The 22460-nt window shown below is 41.8% G+C and overlaps 1 protein-coding gene across 1 annotated transcript in view; it reads left to right on the top strand.

Moving 5' to 3' along the window:
- The window catches only part of Arhgef28 (Rho guanine nucleotide exchange factor (GEF) 28), a gene marked incomplete at its 5' end in the record, with an annotated part of 297038 nt that overhangs the window by 42577 nt on the left and 232001 nt on the right, over nucleotides 1-22460 (top strand). Inside the window, 1 exon segment of the mRNA XM_005386067.2 lies at nucleotides 4790-4833. Within this exon segment, the coding sequence (XP_005386124.1) occupies nucleotides 4801-4833 (33 nt within the window).

Here is a 22460-nt window from a genome sequence, read left to right as displayed (position 1 = left end):
TCCCAGAGTTCTGGCATTACAGGTGCACAGGTACCTGTAATGTTGATAGAATCATTAGCTGTGCCTAACGCCACAATCATCAGTATTAGTTGGGCCTTTGCTGAACTTGATAATGTTTTCTGTCATGAGGAGAATTGAAATGGAAGCCAGGTAGGAGAAGCTGGGATATATGTTGTCAAATTCTGATGTAAAGGTATTATGTAATTAGGCATGTTATTGTTCAGTTTCTGGCAAAGGACCCCAGGCCCCTATAAGTCTGTTCTCCTTTGTCCCAGATGTAGTGTGTGTTTTAAGGATGGATTATGGACTGATGCTGCCTCTGGCTCACAATCCACTGCTTCAACCCCTTGAACTCCAAGTCTCCATTCGTGTCTGTCCTCCTGCGGAACTCCCATCTGTTTAGAGCTCTCCTTTCACTATCATGCTTCTCTTTCACTATCTCAGTCTGCTGGGTTAATGGTCTCCTCCTCTCTCCCCTGGCTGCTCACAGATGAAGCTCTTATCACTCTGACCAACTGCGAGCTCATCATCAGTAGTAGTGCTTCACCCACATTAGTATCCCTCCCAAGACAGCATGCACGGTGCTCTGCACATGGTACATGACAGTCACTTGACTTTGGATGTGGAAAGGGGATGTTAGAGCTCTGCGCCTAAAGAGGAAAATGATGCTTTGATAGATTGTAGCTTGCCCCAGATGCGTGATAACTGACTTTTGCATTGACTATTAACAATGCACTCACTAGACGCATAGCGTAAGTAAAATTGTAAAGGAGATGTTCAGTAGATTTAGAAGAAGCTTTCTAAGGGCTTAATCACTTTGTCTATGTGCAAATATATCCTGAGAAACACAAGTGAGTGTGATAGGACTGGCGGAACGTTTTGTTAGCAGCCAGCTCATGCGTCTCCTTGTACTTTATAAACGTCCTCTAATTTAGGCTGCCCCATTTCAGACTGACTGGCTCCCCTTTTCCTCCCCACCCCCACCCGTTAGTTTGAATTAATGAGATCCTATTGAATAGTTACTGAGTTGTTTCCGTTCTAATCTTCAGACATCTCCCCATTGAGTTTACCAAATAATTCAACTCTTTCACTTAAAGCTGCTTAGACTTGCATAACTTGGGTAGATAACTCTGATAGGAAACAGCTATAGACATTGCTGTCTACTCAGTAGCAGGCCGATTTCTAAGATACCCTCTCCTTACTCATTTCTACTGTGCTAGCATCAAAAGGTTTTACTGAAAGTCAGCTTGACTGCCCAGGCACGTGCTGTTCTTTACTTCTCCAGTTAGGGTCACAATTGCGTTCCACTTCAGCTCTACCATTTGCTAACAGTGTGATCTTACGCAAGTTGTGGTTTTCAACTTTGTAGTAATTCTAAGGATGAACAGAAGGTGAATTTCTGTGTGTGTGTGTGTGTGTGTGTGTATGTGATTAACTGGGGAGGGAGGATGAGAATTTTTCTAACAAAATTGATAGGTTGAATGGCATGACATCTGTGCTCCCACATCTGATCTCCAAACCATGATTTTGAGTCACAGTCAAGATTTTCCATTTTCTCGTGGAGGGTACTCTCATTCCTTCAATATTGAAATGATTGTCTTTGAAGCCTCTGTCTTGTCATGATTTTTCCTTTATACCGGTCAATGGATCTCTGCCACATTCTTATGGATCAGTGCCTTCACATATAATTTGAGCAGTTCTCCAGTGATATTTTTCAACTTTTTGAAAAATATTATGCTTTAAAAGTATTTCCAACTTTATTTTGAATGATTTGGGTTCAGTGTGCACCATTTGGTAACCACACCTAGACTAAAGTAAACAAATTGCAAAAACAAAGCAAAACCCTGCCCCAAACCCTCTTTCTGTGCAAAGATGCAATAGATGGAGGGTAGATGCTGGCAGTAGGTGGAGGCAAAGGGCAGGAGGGTGCATGGGGAGAGCATCGCTCATCGGAGACTTACTTTGGTGGATGATCAGTTCATTTTTGAATGTTTTTATGTTTAAGTAGCTTTCACTTTATTTGTAACAGCAGCTACTTGGAAATAAATGTTCACGTAACAAGGGCCCCCTGTAGCTTCTCAAGGCAGCGGAGAGGATCATCTGAGATGATGTTTGCAGAATATTTAACATAGTGTTTGGATTACGTTAGCTCTCCAAATGCAGTTATGAATAAGGTTGATAATATTCTTTGAGCATTATCTGCTAATTGATTTTATAAAAGGCATATTAGATAATGATTGTTAACATATCCAGACAAAATTAAAGTCATGGTTTTTATAGTCACTCTGCCTTAGAATATTTCATTTAAATGCACAAATATGAGCAACCCAGAATTTTATAAAGTGAAGAATTGATTTTTATAAGTTGAATGTTTATCTTCTTCTTTAAAACTATTTTAGGCTGTTTGAAGTGGTCTAATTTTTAAAGAGTTATCTAGAAATCTAAGATACTGAGATATTATATATTCTTCATGAAATAAATCTAAAATACTGTGTCTTTTGCATCTTGATATTCTTTTTATATTTTTCCCCCCTTGGGGGGGAACAAACTTACAAAGTAGTGATTGTCTACTGAGACCCAGCTCATCCTGCCAGGATCTGCCAGCAAGACTTTGGAAATATGTTGACATTTGCTTTCCTAAGAAGCATTTTGAAAAATGTATGATTTTTAAAAACATTTGAATGTGAAAAATTTAGGAAGTGCAGGTGAAGTTAAGCATTAGGAAATAAAATGAAGTGTAGGACGTGACGTACATGCAGAGGGAAGGCATGCTACTTCAAGAGCTTTGGCAGCTGCAGCTTGCCTGGCAAATGCAAACCTGCTCATTAAACTTGATGTAAACAGGGACACAACATAGTGTAGCCACCCAGCTCTGTAGGGGAGCACAGAATTTGCTGCTTTTTACTGTGAAAGAGGAACTTCTTTGGGGGCAAATCCAAATGCGAATATAAATTAAAATACAATTCAGTTTGAAATTTGTTAATTGTATTGGGTAGATTATTTTCCCCAAATTATTTTCTCTGCAGCTCGTTGCAGAAATTCTGGTAGGGGTTTTGGAAACGTTGAGACTGGGGCTGAGAACTCTTAACGTCTTCTGTTAGAATGCATGCGTCAGAGGGAGGCATCCTCTTCAGCCAGGGAACACTTTAAAACCAATTTCAGAGTAAACAGTCATAAGAACAAGACACTCAAACTGAAGTGTTGCAAAGTATTAAATTACCAAACCAGGATTGTTAAGAATGGTGACACATAATTTAATTTTGTTTTCTTGAGGAGTGATAAGTGACTTCTCTGAAAAACACAGTAACGACTGCTCCATATGTTTCTTTACAGTTTCTATATGGAAAAATGGCAAGATGTAGGGTAGGCAGCAATAATAAGCTGTGAGTTACTAAGTATAAGGTCAGATGTGCTGAGCCATATCACAGTGCACATTTGGGGCAGGCTTATTGATGCCAGTGATCTGGTGCTGGCTGACAAGCAAAAGTATGGGGAAGCCAGAGCCTTCCTCGAACCCAGGGATGCAGGGGTTCACATTGGAGTCCAGCACATGTGTGCCTCCTCGCCCTGTAAATGTGGACCTACACAGGCTCCTGTGAGCTCAGAGTATACCACAGTCATTGCCTAAGTGTGCTAAATGGAGGAAACCACTAGGAAGACCACCCATGGTCTGACAAGTAGGGAAAAGAAAAAGGCCTAGGAGCAGATCATCCCTTACTGAGAAAATAAAACGTTAGCATGTATCTTATTTAATGTATCTATTGGTAAATCATACTAGTATAATAATGCCCATTCTAAAACACACAAAAATGAAGATACTGAGGGAGGTTAAACAGGATAATAATTTTTCTGTGAATAACTCTTCTTGTTCTTTCTATAAACATTAGTATACAAGAGATGATAGGAATCTATGACATGATTAAATTAAAAGTGTATTGCAGTGAAAGATATATTGCCATTGATTCCTCTCAAAATACTCCCCCTCACTTCAAATACCTTTGTCCCGTCACTCTTGCCACTTTCTGAAGCAGTCCTGCAAGTCCTCTTTTATGAGTGTCTTTACAAGGTGTGATAAAACATGTGGTGAATGGTGAACGCTGCCGCTGGGCGCCATCCAATGGCAAGGCAGGCTTTTAAAAACACTACAGTGTGTCTTCACCCACCTTATTTACTGGATCTGGTATAGTGTGACCTCTAGCTCTTCCCCACATAAGTTAAAGGTTTTGAGTTATTTTAGGACATGGAGGTGGTCACAGTAGTGCAACCAAAGACCCAAAAGAGGATTTCCAGGACTGCTTCAGAAAGTGGCCAGAGCAGTGGGATATGTGTGTCCTGGAAGTCCTCTTTTGTGTCTTTGGTTACACTACTGTGGCCACCTCTTGTCCTAAATTGACTCAAAACATTTACCTTACGCGGGGAAGAGCTAGAGGTCACATGGTGCCAGATCCTTGGCTTTCAGAAATATTCCTGTTCTGGGATAACATCTGAGATCATAGGATTTCCTTATATATGTACAAGAATGAAAGGAGGGCAGGGAGATAATATACTTTATTTATTTCTTTTTGTGGTGCTGGAGATAGAACCTAGGGCCTCCCGCATGGTAGCAAAGGCTCTGCCACTGCGCTCCATCCCAGTCCTCTTTATTCTTTGGTTATACTTTCCTGGCGCATTGTCCCCTCCCTCCACAATGACGCGGATGCCTGAGCTGGGGGCCACTGAGAGCTGTGAGGGCCAGTTGGTTGCTGGGATCGCCTGCACTAACAGCTGTCATTTATTGCTCTCATTGCAGATGCAGAAGCCATGGAGTTGAGCTGCAGGGAAGTTCCTCTTTACGTAAGTCCCTAAGCACTGGGCTTCAGGTCCATGGTACCTTCTCCTAACTCGAACCGTGTGCCTGAAGGGAGAAGAAATGTTTTGTTTGCTACTGAGTCGAGGCTTTTTAAGAACAACACCTGAATATCACTGTCTAGTACAAGTATTTGCATAGAGCCTTTTGCAACTGGTTGGCTCTTGTTTCCAAAGCCCGAGTTTTACCTGTATTTCCCTTAGAATACTATCTATAATTTCTGGACTCATAAACACTCAGTGCCCTTACAGGGGTAAGTTTTGAACATATTATTTTATAATATCCAGTGATGGTCAAAAGTGTCTCTATGGTTTTTTTTGTGGGAGGGGAAGATGGTTTGGTGATGATTGTATCTAAAAATATGAGCTAGTGGGGCTGGGGATTTAGCTCAGTGGCACAGCGCCTGCCTGGCAAGTGTGAGGTCACGAGTTCAATTCCTGATAACAGAAAAAAACCAAAAAAGAATATGAGTTAGGAACTCAAAGGGCCAAGTGCTGGGACACATGCAGAAGAAGTGGGGGCTTAGGGACAGATACTCAATGAGATTTCCAGTCAGATGTGCCCTCTAGGTCGAATGAAGATTCTAATTTGGAGACCAGTTCCTTGGTACAGCCGGGAAGGAAACTGGTTCCTCACACATAAAATGGCGGATGACCTCATCTTTGCTCCTCCCCTGGGCAGGAGCTGCGTTGGTGGTGGTGGGCCTGGACAGGCGGGTATGGGTGTATAAGGTAGCTGTGGTTTAGCACTAAATATTAAGGAGTGGGAGGAAGGTAACCAGAAATTTTAACTGATAAAAATGTATTCATCCGTCTCCCACACTATACTACCCAGCTAGCACACACATGCTCCATCCCTTCCTCCATACACTGCCTAGGCCACTCTGTTCTCAAAAGGAGGACAAGATAATAAAATAAATGGATTTCAGAATCATGAAAGAGCTGCCTGCCAGGTTACCCAGTGGTCTATAGTTTTCTCATTAGATTATGATTTGCAGAACATAAAATGTGCTTGGGGGCCAGGTATAATTAAAGATAAAAAAGGAACTGGCTGGAGGCTAGATTGTTAAGTGCTCCCGAGTCCTGCTGTTGTTTTCCAGGAGCGCGCCTTCCTGTTTCTCTGCCTTCCAAACAGACTGTCTCCAAATCTAACCATGGTATAGAACATTGCACTTGACCAATATCCTTGCGTGGCTGTTTGAACACAGACCTATTAGATTGCGAACAGACTAGGGGAAGAGCTAATAATACACATTGCCTAAAGAGATAAGACATTTAAATGAGTCAAATTCACACATAAAGTTTTACAATTGAAAGTATACCCATTAGAATAAAAATGAAAAGTACAGAAAGGTATTGAGAAAATGTGTCAGAATCTTACCCTCTATAAGTATTGTATTGAGATGTTAATATATTATCAATTCTAAGGAGCAGTTTTTTTCTCATTTTATTCTGATCTGAGATGTTTTTACATTCACTGTGCATCCTGGCAGATTCTTTATGCACCTGTGACCTTGGTCACAAGGTTCATGTAAGTTCTTTGCTTTTTACTTAATAAATTGATTGCTCTCAAAATGATTTTGCCATGATTTGGGGCTAAAAGGCTAAGCTGTTATGTATCCAGAGAGACATGCAAACAGCAGCATGGAGCATGATAAGTGATGTATAAATTAATTTAGAAGAGTTTATTTCATAAGTATATCTTAGTCAATAATTCTAGGTAATTAAACATGTCATACTTGGCATTTTCCTTTTTTAATGGATTATAAAATGCCTATTATAATTGATGGTATCTTAGATGAAAAACATTAAATATGTTTTCATAAGTGATTCTTCCTCTTTACATGGGTTGTGTCCTGCTTTTCATACTCACCTTTTTTAGTGGTAAACATTACTGCAAACTGCCTTAGGTCCATCTGGCTATTTGGCCCCTTCCCCAGGAAGAAGTCAGCAGGAGTACGTTGTAGTGAAAAGTACTCTTAAACAAAATTTCACCAAATGAGCAATGTGCATCCAGTGCAGGTATGAAAGCTGTGCCACGGTTTGTCTCTTTGTCATGGGGGCCGGCCTCTGCTCTGCTCTTCCAAGAACTTTTGGTTGGTCCACTGCATCTGTGGGCTGCGCATCCACTTTTTCAACCAACCACAGATTGCAAATATTTGGGAAATCTGCATCTGTGCTGATTCTTTTTCTTGTCATTATTTTTGAAACAATATAATACAGCAGCTATTTACATAGAAGTCACATTGCATTAGGTGTTATGCAGAACCTAGAGATGGTTTAAAGTACAAGAAAGGATGTGTGAGGTTGTATGCAAATACTATGTCATTTTATGTAAGGGGCTTGAGCATCAGTGAATTTTGTTATCCATGAGGGGCACTGGAACCCATTCCTTATGGATACCAGGGGCAAATGTATTCTCTTCTAGAATTGGGGTGGCATCTTACAATTACATACTATTTCTATGCATAATTTTATATTGGTGCCCTGGAAAAAAAATCTCATCACAACAGTCTTTTAAAAATCAATAAACAAGATTTGTCTCAAGGATAATTAGACCTGTTGAGCATGGTAGTGCAGGACTGTGATCCGAGCACTCTGAGAAGCTCAGGGAGGAGGACGCCAAGTTCTAGCCTAGTCTGGACAACTTAGTGACTTAGAGAGACACTGTCTAAAAAATAAAAAAGACTGGGGATGTAGCGCAGTGTAAAGGCTCTGGTTCAATCCCCAGGTAGTAAAAAAAACCAAATAAGATTACTTAAATGGATGCGTAATCTTGGAAGAAAAAGAAAGGTAGAAATCATTCTCCAGTTTCTTCTATTCATCTTCTTGGAAAAGGGTACCTCGTTCAAATGGGTTTATAAGTGATTTTTTATCCTGTTGACTATAAATTGTTTTGACTGGATTTTTATAACATTCTTATAATTAAAAATGTCAGAGAACCGTTCCTAAAGATGACAGATGTCTTTATACCTATAGATGAGTTACGGATGTAAATCTTGCTTTTTTAAATTCCTCATGTAACTTGCTTGAATCTATGAAGAAAACTTTCAGTTTTTAAAAGATTTCCTTTGTTGTACCTTCCTCTATCGTTTTCTCCTTCTAGAATAACTAATATTCAAGGACTGCACTGTTTTGTCTTTGGGGGTTGGGGTTGAATTCTTGAAGCAGGTCTTTATCTTTGTTTTCTAGTTAAGTTTTGTTGTGTCTAGTTTTTGTTTTTTCCTACTTGCCAGCACAGTTTTAACTTCTACTGTTTTTGGTTTTAGATAATATTTTTGGACTGTGTTGGCTTTTTGGTGTCCACAGTTTCACAGAGGCTATGTATTATCTCATGAACACAAAGCAGGACTTAAAATTGTTTTTCTGTCTTCCCAAGAATCTGTCCCAGAAGGAGGTGCAGCCCTGATTGTGTCTTGTGGTGTAGGCTTTTCTGGCTCATTTCTGTTTGCTCATCTTTGGAAAGACTCTGTCTTAGTCTTGGGGATGTAGAGGTGCTCTTGAATTCAGCCACAGGCTCATTCTAATTTGTCAAATGCAGTAAACCATGGTGCTGAGGGAGCTGTCACTGCAGGAAAAGAGGAAGACTGACTGTGTAATAAGAGCAGGGAAGAAGCAGGTCTGGCAAGACTGGTGGCTGAGACTTTTCTATTGTTTTGCAGAACTTTGGGATGTGAGTACCATAAATCCAGTTTGGAACCTTGTAGCAGCTCCTTGCATCTGTGCTCAAGGGGACCCCAAAGGCCAGCTCTGGAAGGTCAGGCTGTTTGTTCCCAGCAGAAAAAGATAGCAGAGGCCTGTGGTCTGTTTAACAGCCATGCTGAATTTTTACATTTGGTCATCACCTGACATGAGGAGGTGTGTTCTAAGCCTGGAGAGATGCAGTAGTGAGTCTCAGGGGCCTGGGGAAGCCTGGGAAAGTGTGACTTAGAATCCAGGCACCCCATCTGGGACGCTCGTGTTCTGGCTTAAGCTCTGTGCGTGACATGGCTTGGGTGCCTGAAGATCCTGTACTAGAAGTGATAAAGTTCCCTTGATTTTGTTTGGTTTCAGCTTATTAACTGTAGCCTTTTTTTGTTATTTTCTGGTCTGTACATAAAAATATATAGGAAGCAATGCAAAGGCAGCTTAAGAGGATTCATTTTGCTTACTGTGTATTTAATTTTTTTTTTTTTTTTTGAGACAAGGTCTCACACTGTAGTCTAGGCCGGCCTTGAACTCACTCAGCAGCCCAGGTTGACTTAAAACTCGTGGTGATCCTCCTGCCTCAACCTCCCAAGTGCTGGGATTACAGGTGTGTGCCACCCCACTCGGCTTTAGTTGGATTTTTAAAAGAAAATGTTTGCATTTACAAAGCAGTTGTATATTTTGAAAAGTGAACTTTAAGCATATTTTTATGTCCCTTTTTCTAAATTTTTGTGAATCAGAAAGTTGTAAAGAAAATACAGGTTCTACTTATTCTCCTATCCAAGATCTTCCCTTTTTTATAGTTCGTTTTTAGTCTTACATACAATATAATTTAGTATTAGTCTTCTGAAGATATCAACTTAGTGCTATGAACAAAACAGAAAAGCTCTTTCTTAAGAAATTGTTGGTTTCAAAAGTTTTTTCTCCCTCTTTCTTAATAAAATGGTTTTGTTTTAAATTATTGAAGTAATACTTGTTCATTATAAAGAATATAGTCATAAGTAAAGTAATAAAGGATAAAGATTATTTGACATTTCATTTCTGAAATAACTTCCATTAGTTTTCTGGTGACAGTCGTTTTCCTTTTAGGAATTTGATTTTGCATGTGTTTTTTTTCTCTCTCTCTCTCTCACACACACACACACACTCTGCACTTTCTATGCATGGGATCATATGGAAAAGCTGTTATTCCATCTTGGACATTCCCACATATTCCCTTTTTCCATTCCTCCCTTTTCAGTCTTTCTGGTAACTCTTATGGATAAGAGTGGTTCATAAAGCATCCACATTCCCTTGGCAATTGACTAGTGATACATATTATTAGGCATCATCCCAGAACTACTAAGCCAGATGCCCTTCAGGGCTAACACTTGGTGTCTTAGAAAACCTTCCAATGATTCTGATGTTTGCTAGTTTGAGAAGCTCTAACTTAAATGTAAATATTTCCATATTTTTCTGTGCTCATGTAGTGATACATTTACCAGCATACATATGGATGAAGCTCTAATAGAATGATTTCAAAAACTTGGATCGTACTATCTGGGCTTCTGTGTGTTTTACAACTCAGCACTCTTTTAAGCTCCTCCAAGTCGTCGGGTGTAGCTTTACGTTATTCTTTTTAATGAATAGGTCTGGATCAGGCTACTTCCCTGTTGATCTTTGTTTTGGTTCTTGGCAACAGGAGCAGTTACAGCCTGGTCATTTGCCCTTACATCTCGACACCTGCGCCTCTCTGGGACGGATTCTCAGAGTGGAATTGCTGAGGGAAGGGTGTGCCTATTCAAATGGATTGTTTTGCAAATGAGATGTAATAGTTCCCATTTTATTTATGGCTTCCAGAAATATTTAATGTCTAAGGGTTCTTTTTTAGCTTTAATTATGAAGTAGGGGATTATCTTCTCATTTTCATTTCTCCTTTTTTTTTTCTGGCCTTGGCATTGTATTTCTGCCGCCTCTCAAATTCTGGCCAATGTGAGCATCTGATCTCTGGAGATTTTTGTAACACATGCGGAGGGTGCTCTGTGAGCCCTGTGTTCGGATTCCTGCTCTCTGCAGTCCTTCCAGCATGTGGCACAGGCCTGTGAATTGTGGCACCAGACTGAAGAGAATATTTCTTTCTCAGGAGGCTGCAGACTGTCTTACTGTTGGGCGGTGGAGATTTTGTTTCAGAAGCTTATTGCCAGCTGAATCCAAGCTGCTTCCCTGTTCTCTTAGCTTTTTCTGTTTATGTTTTTCTTTTACTCTGAGTCATGGTGTCCTGCTGTTTTCGGCCCTAAGGATGTTCCTTGCTTCTGGGCTCACTTTGTGCAGTAACTGAAGGTGTGATCTGAGATTTAGAGGCCAGTTGTGCTTTAGTTGCTGAAGTAAACCCTTCCCCGTTCAGCCCTCCCGATTTTCTGGGTCTTGTAGGATTGCTTGGCCGAGCTTGTGCCCCTTGGCCCCAGCCTTCCAAGGAGGGCCTGAGGACAGGTCCCAAGATGGTCTGTGGGGACTTGAGTCCCAGGACCATTTCCTAGCCCAGGGTGGCAGCTTCCTATTGAGGCAGCAAGTGACTTGGTGGCTTTGTTCTGTGTTCACCTGACAGATGCCTTCTTCCGGACTTCCCCAGAGTTCCATTGACCTCTAGTTCCTGCTGAAGGAAATCCTGTCCTCGCAGCCTGCCCGTTCTCTGTGCCTCTGCATCTGTGGCTGTCTTTTCTGACCATTAGATCAGAGTCTTTGTCTGTGAGGGCACCTTGGAGATCTTGCTTGGCCACCCTCTCTTTGCCAATGAGAGAATTAAATCTCCAGGAGGGAGAGTGATTTACTTGACTAAGTTCACTCAGCTGGTTTGGCATTGTTTTCAAATGCTGTATTGGAAATACATATATATATATATATATGCATGCTTTTTTTTTAATTTGGAAAGTTTGTAGTAGATCCCACAGTAAACCTGGAGTTTTCCCACCTTTGAATGATTAAAATGTAATTGATTAAAATGACTTCTGCCATTGGCTGGGTACGTGAGGGTGCCATTTTGGGTCTTCCTGCCCTGCAGCCTGCTTGAATTTCTAACATGAAGAATGGTGCCACTTCCTATACCCACCCCATGGGATATTGCTGATGACTACATCTGGGCAAGTCCTGACCTCCAAAAAGCTCATTTGCTCACCAAAGCCTGAGCCCAATAATTGGCTGTCATTTGCCCCAGCAAGCTCCCCAACTCCAGTTAGTAGAGAGTCCATTAGCTCAAAGATTAGACTGTACGCAAGAAGGTATCTTTTGAAAGATGTCACTATAGCGAATTCTGACCCAGAGAGTAGAATCAGGAGGGTGTTCTGCCCGAAATCAACTTGTGGATCGCAGGTTTACTTTGTGTAAAAAAAATTTTTAGCCAAATTATATTAACATCTTGATTTAAACACAGCAACATGAGTGCCTCACCATGTGTACCTCGTTGCTGCCTGTCAGCTGTCTCTGAGGCGCCTGCGTAAGCTTTGCCTGCTGAAGTAGGCTTTCTTTAGTGGTTCTTGCTTTCTGCTGACTCAGCTCCACCTCACTGTACTCCCTCTGCTTGGCCATGCTTTGCTCTCTTTGCCTCTTTGCTTGTTGGCTTTCTGTGGGGGCAAACAAATTCCAAAGCATCGTGTTCTAGCAAAGAGGACTGTGGGGTCCATGTTCCCCTGTCTGGCTGGCAGCCACAAGAGGTCAATTCCTGTAATGTCTTGAACTGTAGCTGCTATAAGAGCTTGCTCAATAGCTCTGGCAGGAGTGGAGGGGAAAACCCTTCTCAGACTTGAGCAAAAACTTCGACTTCGGAACTTCTGTAAATCCTCCACTGGCTGCATCCTTGTTCACGTTCCAAAGGAAACAGTACTGATTCTTCTCAGCACGGCGGCACTTCATGGCACTCCCTGTTCCTGTCACTACGGGATGGCAGCTGTCTTGGGAAAAGTCCAAAGGTAAAACACACAGCCGTAGGACACTGTCCTCAGAATTAACCCAGCACCCGGCTTTGGAGGAATTTTTTGTGGGTGCGGGTTTGAGGTTCTGTGGGGAAAGAAGTACCAAGTGTTCTTACGGTCTGATACCGCTCACGTCCCATCCTGCGCTGACACCCCCACAAATCGGAGTGATGGGCAGCTTTGTATTTTCAATAAAGAAGTTGAAGTGATTGACATTTTTGATTTATTTGATTTTTAAAAATATACTGCCAGCAAAGCAAGGATGTTAGACCTGATGGATATGAGTTTCTCACTTGGAGAAGCATCAGTAGAAGAAATAAGAAGTGCTCCAGTTGGAAGGTTTGATTTGCACTGTGCAAAGGCTGCTTGTTCTCAGGTGCGCTGCCTGTAACCACTGCCCCTCCCCAACAAGGGAGTGGGTGTCCTGGAGAAGCTGTCGTAGCTCTCACCTCCATTTTCCTTTCCACAATTTCACACGGCCTGGCTTTACCCTATTCTGAAAAGGCACTGAGTTTTTCTTCTTTAATCTCTGATGTCTTTGAATAAGGAATAAGAAACAGTGCCCAGGCGGTTCTCTCCGCACTGCATTTGGGAGCTGAGGAGACAATGAGGATGTGGTGCACATGGATGACAGTAGAGAATGGTGTGTGTGTGTGTGTGTGTGTGTGTATGTGTGTGTGTTTGTGTGTGTGTGTGTGTGTGCAAGTCATTGGGTGGAGTGATCTAGGATTCTCTGGAGAGCATCATAATGTAGTGATCAGAAAGCACCAAGTCCCTAAAGTGGAGATGGACTCATGTCTGAGGCCCAGCAGAAGGCCAGTGTGGCCAATGTATTGCGAGGCAGAGAAAGACGGGTCAGAGGAGAACGGGGCCAGGTCCTGGGCTGGAGGACTGGTTGCCCAGGTCATGGAGGAGCAGTCACTGGGTGGCGGCCCTGGGCGGGGGGAACGAGCAATCTCATCTGTACTGAAAAAGTACACCATTGTCTGGGAGGCTGAGGCAGGAGGATGGTAAGTTCAAGCTCATCTGGGCAACTCAGCAACATAGGGAGACACTGTCTCAAAACAAAAAATTTTTTAAAAAGGGAGATGCAGTGGAGTGTAAAGGCTCTGGTTCAGTCCTCAGGACCACGCACGCCCTTGCCTTTAGAGTTTCTGACCCCTGCTGGCCCTTTCCAGCGATTTTGGTCTGTTGTGCTTGGCTCCCCTGTGGTGTGGGTCTCCCCAGGGTGCTCCCACCCCTTCTTTTAGGCCATTGACCTGTCAGTGTTCTCCCCACCACAGCCCCTCCTTGAGGACTCGGCCGCGCCTTCAGCCCTGACCTCCGCCTCCTTCTCCTCGGCCTCCAGCGGCTGCTTTGCTGTAAGCGCTCATCATCTCGCCTTGACTTCAGACGCGGAGGGCTGTGTTAGAACGTTTTCGAGCTCTCTAAAGCAGCGTCCTTCCTATCTTGCTGGGCTCCGTGACCCCCTCTGCTCTCCCAGGCGTCTCATGTGCACTCTGAGCTCCCCCGCTTCTGTCCTTTGTGCTCATAACCGGTCGTCATCGGGGCCCGCGCATGCTCATGGCTGTCCCTGTCCCTCCTCTGCCCTGACCCTAACTTACCTTTGGATTTTTGCCGTTAGCCCTTCATCGCTGCATTTTCTTACGTGCAGTGAACACTTTATTCCTGCCCTCGCGTGTCTGTTTTTCCTTGCATTCTTCTTTCACTGCACAGCCACGGCCTTCTCTGTTCTGATCAAACCACCCTCACTCCTCCCGGAAGGGCCGTCTTCACCGTCTTCCGCCCAGAACTTTCCCCCGGTGGCCCCCTGCCCAACTCCAGGAGTGTTTCTAGGTAGGAATGGGGTGTAAAATTCCGTAGAGGTTCTGACCCCGGGCAGAAGTGCACTTGGTGCCTTGCTGCCAGTTTTCCGAGGCGTGTGCCTACTTTCTGGGTTGGATTGCCACGTGCAAGCCGCCCCCCACCTCAGGAGGTGTGAGCAGCAATCAGTCTGTGCTGCCACCCCCGGGCGCCTGGGACGCAGTCAAAAATGTATCGCCCCAAGCTTGGTGGCCCATGGGGCTGGCATTCGGAAGGCAAGGCTAGCTCAAAGAGAATAACAGCTTCCTGCTTTAAAGAAATAGAAAAAAATTAAAATATCATTAATACCAGCATTCACATTTAAGCAGGACAAGTTATTTGGAGCAAAATAGTAGCTTGGGTCCAACAGCTTAAAGGAGTTATGTTAAATGCTCCTGTTACATGCAAAGGCTGCATGGTGTGCCTTTCCGTGGCTCTAGTTTTTAGGGAACCCCTGTAGGGGGAGTTGTTGTTCTCCATTGGCAGGTAGGAGGCTGCCTGGCGGTGACCCTCATCTGCCTGCGTTTACTCTGCCCAGGGATATGATGGGACAGAGCAGGGAGAGGTCTGTCCTCCCAGCTGAATCGGGGTACAGCTTGCATGTGAACCCCACGCCTTGTGATTCTCAGTCTAGAGAGCTCTCCATTACATCCCAGCCCACCTGAACACAGATAGTTGCCCTTCATTGGTTCACATTGTGTCCTAGCCTGCCAGTCAATGTTTGCTGATTGAATTTCTGGAGTCACTGAAGGGAGGCAAGCCTGCTGTCTGACCCTACCAGAAGCCCAGGCAATGACTGACTATGGCCATGATGGGAAGGGTCCAATAGACAAAACTATAAACCATTTTAAGTTCTTGGCTACGTATGTGGAGTTGCAGAAACCCCTTGCACCAGGAGGCCCAGCCACACTCCCTGCCCTCAGCACCTTTTCATTGCCATATTCTCTGGACCCCAGGACGTTTGCATATGCTGTTTTCTCTACCTGGCACACATGCTCCTTCCCCTTTTATATAATCAAATTCTTGCCATGTAGGTTTCAGCTCAGATGTCCTACCCCTCTATATGCTCCACTTTACATTTTATATTTTGAGGGAGTTTTGCTATTTTGTCCAGGTCTCTTCTCTTAAACTTGTAAGCCACAACCCAATAGAAATTTAAAAAACTTTGTTCACTGATTTTCCCGTGTGCTTGGTACATCTACATGCTCAGTAAATACTTGTTGAATGAGTGCATGGTTCTAATTTAGTTCCATTTAGTACACGTGGCTGAAGCTCAACCTGGAGCGCTCTGATTTGCTGCCAGCATGTTTCTGTACTGTGTAAGGGTTTCCCAGCAGGTGTGTGGACATCGCTGCACTGGAATACGGACAGCTTTTTTACCACTGGTACTGCAAGGATGAAGTCACAGGGGGAAATTAAGCAGGGCAGGCCACAGTTATACTAGTCAGTAGATTTGGGGGTTGGAGGGATGTGTCCCAGAACTATATGCAATATATTTTTTAAAATGAGGGAGTTTTTTCAGGAGAGAGAATTCCTAGCTGAAAACTAAGATTGAACAGGCAGGAAGTTCTGGTAAAGTAGCAAGGAGAGAAAAGTTTATTTAAAAATTTTTTTTAAACACCAGTGATTTTTTTTTTATTATTGACAAGGTTTACAGGTACAAATTAAATATTTAAAATCAAAGGCCAAGTTTTAGGTCTCAGTTGCTTATCCCATTCATTTCTATTCAGTGTACCTTTGCCTAATGTCCAAACTTTGTCAAGGAACAAGTCAAATCTGTGAAAATACCTTTTAATATTCAACACATATCATTCTTACATATTTCTGTTCTATGATGCAAAGATTTTAAAACACTTAATTGGTACCTCAAATACCTAATTTTGTCATAAGCAGCAGTTTCACTTTAAAATTCAGAGAAAGGTTATTTAGTAAACTGATTAAGACAGTCAACTTAGAAGACACAGTTCAGTCTTTTAAATTCAGGAGTGGTCCATATATTGATCATGTGGAATCCTGACTGGCCAAAATGTAAAACCCAACAAACACCATGAATCTCTTTAATGCTAAAAATAAGTGCAGTGGGGCTAGGGATTTAGCTTAGCGGCACAGCGCCTGCCTGGCAAGCGCAAGGTTGTGAGTTTGATTCCTGGTACCAGAAAAAACAAAACAAACAAACAAAAAAAAAGTGCAGTATATTGACAGATGTTATTTTTATAATTTTAAAAAACAATTTGTTGTGTACAAAGATTTTTTTGTTTCTTTTGTGCAGATCAATTTTTAAACTCATGTAGGTAAGAACTTCATACTTGTAAACTATGAAGTGTCAGTGTTAGCCAGACAGTGCAGTGGAGCAGCGAAGCTGGAGTTTAGTGACACTGCAGGAACTGGCTAGTTGCGCTTTGCCTTGAAAGTGTCATCAATTACAGTTTTAGTGTTAACTACCAGAGCATAGATCATGTTTCATATTAAGGACAGACCAAAGTCAACACATCAAAGCTTCAAAAACTTTGGGAAAGAATTAAGATAAAGTACATTTGTCCTACCTTAAGTGACATTTTTATTAACTGCTTTTGACCATATAAAATGCTAATATTTTCAGGAAACCTGGCCACCTTCATGATTACAATAAAAGTACTAGGTATACTGCCAGAAGAGAATGTGTAGGCTGTAGCAGAATCTCTGACAAAGTATTTCTCAAAAGTTTATTTTTTAAAATAAGATTCTTGAAGGGTTAGGGAATGATCCATCTGTTATCCATCTGCCACTATCGAATAGTTCAGGGAAGATTTTTCTGGTAGCTGTGTCACATTAGCTCTTTTATGTGTCGTTAACCACATCTTTAACATTCTAGACTAGTCTCTTCCATTACTGAGTTATTTAACATCCTTGAAAAAACAGTGACCCACACTACCTTGCCTGTTCTGAACCACAAATCTAATTGGGGCTTCGCATTACTGCGTAGTGGGTTTGGTGCCCGCATTCATTCGCTGGGCAGGTTTTCTGTGCCACGCACTAAGTAAGGCACAGAGGGGCGAACCCAGGAGGATTTCGTGAGGCTTAAAGCATGTTCCTTTAAAAGGTTCTCTTTCAGAATGGGAATATAAAAGTATCACTACAAAATTGGAAGCGTTTATTTGTAGGGAGAAATTACAAAATGTCAAAGCCAGCCAATTCCACAAACACAAAAAGACTCCCAATTCACCTGCTGCTCTAGGTCATAAAGATGCTCTTAGACATTCTAGGGCCCCAGGGGAGGAGTGGGTCTGAGGGGAAACCGGAAAATCCAACCCAGTGCAGTTAAAACATCTCCCCCACTGTTGTCACCCTGGGGTAACCCCACTATTGAATAATTTTATTTAATTTTTCTGCAGCATAATTCACCCAGAGCACTTTGACTAACCCCCAGCGTACAAGCCCATTTGCAGATGTCTTATATTTATTGCTGTTTCCCTCTAGGGGCCACCTGGCAGCCACCCCAGACTTCTTCAGGTTAGCAACTCCATCCCGTTTTGAAGAACATTTTACTGTTGTAAAAAGACTATGTGAGAACCGAGGGTCCTCCTGCGATTTGAAAGAAACCTCCCAAACAGGAGCCCCGAGGTTTTACTGGTGCAGTACAGTGGGTCAGGGTTGCTACAGAGGCCGCTCAGCCCAGGAGAAGCCCAGAGGCAACAGAGGTGATTATGTGTGGTGACTGTGGGGGGTGGGTTGGACAGAGACCATGAGGATGTTCCTGAAGCCATAGGACTCAGGGAAGCTTTATAGGGGAGCCGGCCCGGGGCTGGTTCAGGAAGATGAGTAGAATTAGCCCAGGGCCAGCCAGAGAAGAATGCTCGAGGGAGAGCGCTCAGGGGTTTGGAACGTGGATGGGGGGCTGGGCAGGGACACAGGCAGCCTGGGAGGGAACAGGGCGAGCGTCACAATTCTGTGGAGGGGAGGCTGGCATCGGAGCCCGGGCTCTTCACTGTACCTTGCTGCGCCACGTGTGATGCGCCATGTATTCTCTGAGTTATTAAATTTAAGTTTGCTGACTTTTTTGCTCCTAAGCATAAAGAACAAGCACAGTGACCTTTTCTGACAAATAATAATATCGTTATGGGCAGAATAAGCAGGCTGATTTCTCCCGGAGAATGACAACAAGGGTGATACACTGACTTACAAACAGTTGCAGGTGTAGGCTGTGTCAAAGACTAAGGTTACCATCGTTAAGTTGCCCAAGACCTTAGAAGGAAAAAGGTGGGGTTGTGAGCTGCAGCATGTGGAAGAGGTCTGCATTTGTGGGTGAGCTGGGTCTGGGAGGGGCTGAGCCGAGGAGGAGTGGATGGCAGAGGCTTTGAAAATCTGGGTCACTAAAACTGAATCCATTTAAGCATCAGACATAATCATTCATTGTTTAGAATAGTCATTTACTTTCTAGGGAGAGGAAGCATAGCTTCTTGTATTCCCTTGAGAACAGATAACAAAAACCCTACAGAACAAAATGAAGTGATTACTGAAGTATTCATTTTCACCAGAGATTTCTGGCAGATAATTTAATCAAGCTGTACCATTAAAGCATTAATCCATTTAAATGTACTTGGTCATTCATAAATTAGGTTTAAGAAAATCTGTGGTTCAGGCCTGAATCATAGATTTTGTGATTTAAATGCACCACAACATGTTTTGTAAAAGAAGTACCCATCAGAAACTGCAAATGCTTTGCATGAATTGGAATACGAAACTGTCCCAAGGGCCGGTGGGACAAGCAGCAGTTGAATGACTTTTCTGAGAGATAAGAAGTCAAAATTAACTCTCATAAAGCACAGTTGTCTATTTTATTTTGAATTGTAACTTTATAGTTCTTTAAGTCTTTACTGTATAATTTATTGAAGAATAAAGGTGTTTTAGAAAAGTTGCTTATAACTAAAATTATTTTTTTGAAAATTCTTTTTTATTTTAAATAGAATAAAAAAGCATTACAATGATACAGAATTTCAAAACAAGATGGTAGGAAGTCAACAGTGGTTGTCATATTGCATATCATCTTCAAAGTTGTTGCTCAGATTACCAGGTATAGGCATGCAAAATTGATAAAAAAAATTAAGCATTAACTGTCTCTTTCAATAAACCAATAGAAATTAATAGTACAATTATCTTAGCTATCTTGTGTGTATATATGTGTATTTTTTTTCTCCCTTCCTTCTTTCTTTCTTTTTGCTTTTCCCTCATCCCAGTTATTCTTTCCTTTTGAGCAGTTTCCTTCTCTTTCACTGTATCTATCGTACCTTTTGGATCTTATTTACTCTTTCAGTTTCTTACACTAGGGAGACAATATGATGTTCACACATGCGGATCTCATTTATTTCAGTTATGAGTATGATCTCTGGTTACATCCATTTACCTATAAAAGCCTCGAGTTTATCTTTCTTTATAGCTGAATAATACTCTTATTATATAAAAATACATCTTTTTTATGCATTCCTCAGTTAATGGTTATTTGGGTTGATTCCAAGATTTAGCCATGACAGATTGTGCCACTGTAAATATGGGTGCACTATATTGCTGTCGTATGATGTTTCTAATTCTTCTGAAAAAATACTCAGAAGGGGAATAGCTAAGTTGAATGGGACCTCTAGTTCTAGTTTATTGAGGAATCTCCACACCAATTTCCACAGTGGTTGTCTACACTACAGTGGGAGTCTACACTCCCAGCAACAGTGGAGAAGGGTTCCTTTTTCCCTATAGCCTCGCCAGCATTTTTATAACTACAATCATTTTGTATCAGGAAAGTGTCTTCTTAAATAAAACCGGAGATCAACATGTGACAAATGGTGACCAACCCATGAAATTGTATGTTTAAGTTCAGGTTTTTATATACTAGCTTTGTTTGAGTGCCTTGTACATTTTCGTATGTTCTTCAGTTTTAACAAGGCGTTCGTACATATGTGTTAGAGGGTTAAACGTTCTCTAAAATAGATGATACTATGCCAAAACACTTCACTGAATGCAGTAGAAGTCTCCCCAGGCAAACAGGAAGGAAAATAGGCCAAAGTGGGGCAGACTCAGAGGTCACACAGGACAAGTTGTCAGTGGAATTGCTTTTGGTAGCTGCCGTTGTTTTCAGTGCAAGTTGGGATATCCTTTAAATTGCATGCAGTTACTTATTAAAAAATAGGAGTTCAGAATAATGTTTAGGGCCTTTTTGGTGGTGGACAATTTCCAGTATGTTCAATTTCCATCAGCGAATTGATAAACCACAGTACATTTATGTACCCCCTCCCTCACCCACCTTCCGTAAACCCTGACAATTCTCCATCTGTGTGATTTTGTCACTTTGAGACTGTTATACACATGGAAACAAACAACCTATGACCTTTTGAGATTGGATGCCCTCAAGAGGCAGCCAATTTGTTCCATGTATCAATTCTTCGTTCTTTTTAGGTGATGGGTAAATAGTCCATGGTGTATAAGTGTCCAATTTTTATAAGTATAAAACTATGTTAGGATGTTTGGGTTGCTTCCAGGTTTGGGCTGTTATAAATGAAGTTGCTATGGACAATTGTGTATGAGTTTTTGTTTGGACGCAATTTTCATTTCTGTGGTGTAAATGTTTGCTGGGCTGGATGATAAAGATGAATTTAGTTTTTACATGAGCTTCCAAACTATTTTCCATTCCTTCTAGCAATATATGAGAGATCCAGTATCTATGCATCCTTGTGAACATGTGGCATGGTCACTATTTTTTATTTTATCTATTTAAATAGATGAAATAATGATTTTTCAGTGTGTCTGTGATATATTATATGTAACAAAATTTATTTTAAACAGTTCGGTGGCATTAAGTATATTCACGTAGCTGTGATCACCTTGGGTAGTCTCGAGGATTCTCCCATCTCCTCCAGCTGAACCTCTGTATCCCTTAAACACTAACTTTCTCTTCTTCCCTCTCCTGTAGCTCCTGACCACTGTCATGGTACTTTGTATCTCTATGTACTTAACTACTCTAAACACATCAGGGTACATGTATCCACTCGAGTCTCTCCTTTCAGTTTTTCTTGTATATACCTAGAAACAGAGTTGCTGGGTCATATGGTAATTCCATGTTTAACTTCTTGAAGAGCTGCCAAGTCATTTTCCATGGTATCATGCCATTTTACATTCCCACCAGCTATGCATAAGACTTCTATTTTCCATGTTCTCACCAACACTTTTGCTTTTGTTTTGTTTTGGATAATAGCCATGTTAATGAATGTGATATAGTCTGATACAGATCTTTTGGTAAAGATTTTAAAATGATTTTTTTTAGCTATGTCTTAAAGTAGGGATTTCTGATTAGGGTCCCTCAAACCTTTCAGATTGTGACAAATCTTTACCCTACCTTAGGGTTAACACAAAAAAGTTAATTTATGCATCAACCTGAACTAGGCCTTCTTCCCCACCTCAATATATTATGATCTTAAGTTTGAAATATCAAGTTCATATGGTAAATTCAGACAGGAAAGATTATTCTAAGTCTGTGTGGAAATGTGAGAGTCTAGCTAGCAAAATATATAAATATTTATATTTCTAAAAAATGTTAAATCCAATTAGAGAGTCAGGGATTACAGGATGGGGAGCTTAGAGAGGTGATCTCTATTTTAAAGTTAGTTGGAACCCAGACTGCATAGCAGCGGAAGCTCAACCAGCCAGGGAATGCAACTCTGTGTTTCATGGTTGAATTGGTGACCCTGGGTCAAATTACCTGAAAAGTGCTTAAGACAAAATAAGTTTTTATAATGCCTTGAGAATCAAATCAAGATGTTCTTTCTTAGGGTTTAGGTTTCTCCTATCCTCACTCTATTGATGCTTTACTTTGATTCCTAGAAGGCAAGTCTTTACAAAGTATGAACAACAACAAAAAATGAAGAAAGTCTTGGGCATTTCCTTGGGTGGGATGGTGCTCAGGGTGGCTCTCAGGCTCTGGGCCTGGCCAGCCCTCGGACTCTTATAAGGGAGGAGACATCAGGTGGCCAAAGGAGTCATGATTACACTACTCTATGACATTCGCCTGCTACTTTCAGGACACCAGTGGAAGGAAGGTTATATTTCTGGCCTCTTTTCCTTCTACTCTTTAATTCAATGATTTGAAAGTCTTTAAAAATTGTGTTCTTTTCCAAAATTGTG

This window comes from Chinchilla lanigera, unplaced genomic scaffold, assembly GCF_000276665.1.
Source record: "Chinchilla lanigera isolate Chin_1 unplaced genomic scaffold, ChiLan1.0 scaffold00024, whole genome shotgun sequence".
In the NCBI taxonomy this organism is placed as follows: Eukaryota; Metazoa; Chordata; class Mammalia; order Rodentia; family Chinchillidae; genus Chinchilla; species Chinchilla lanigera.
The sequence above is the reverse complement of the archived record's forward strand: the minus strand, read 5'-3'. Positions and strand labels throughout refer to the sequence as shown.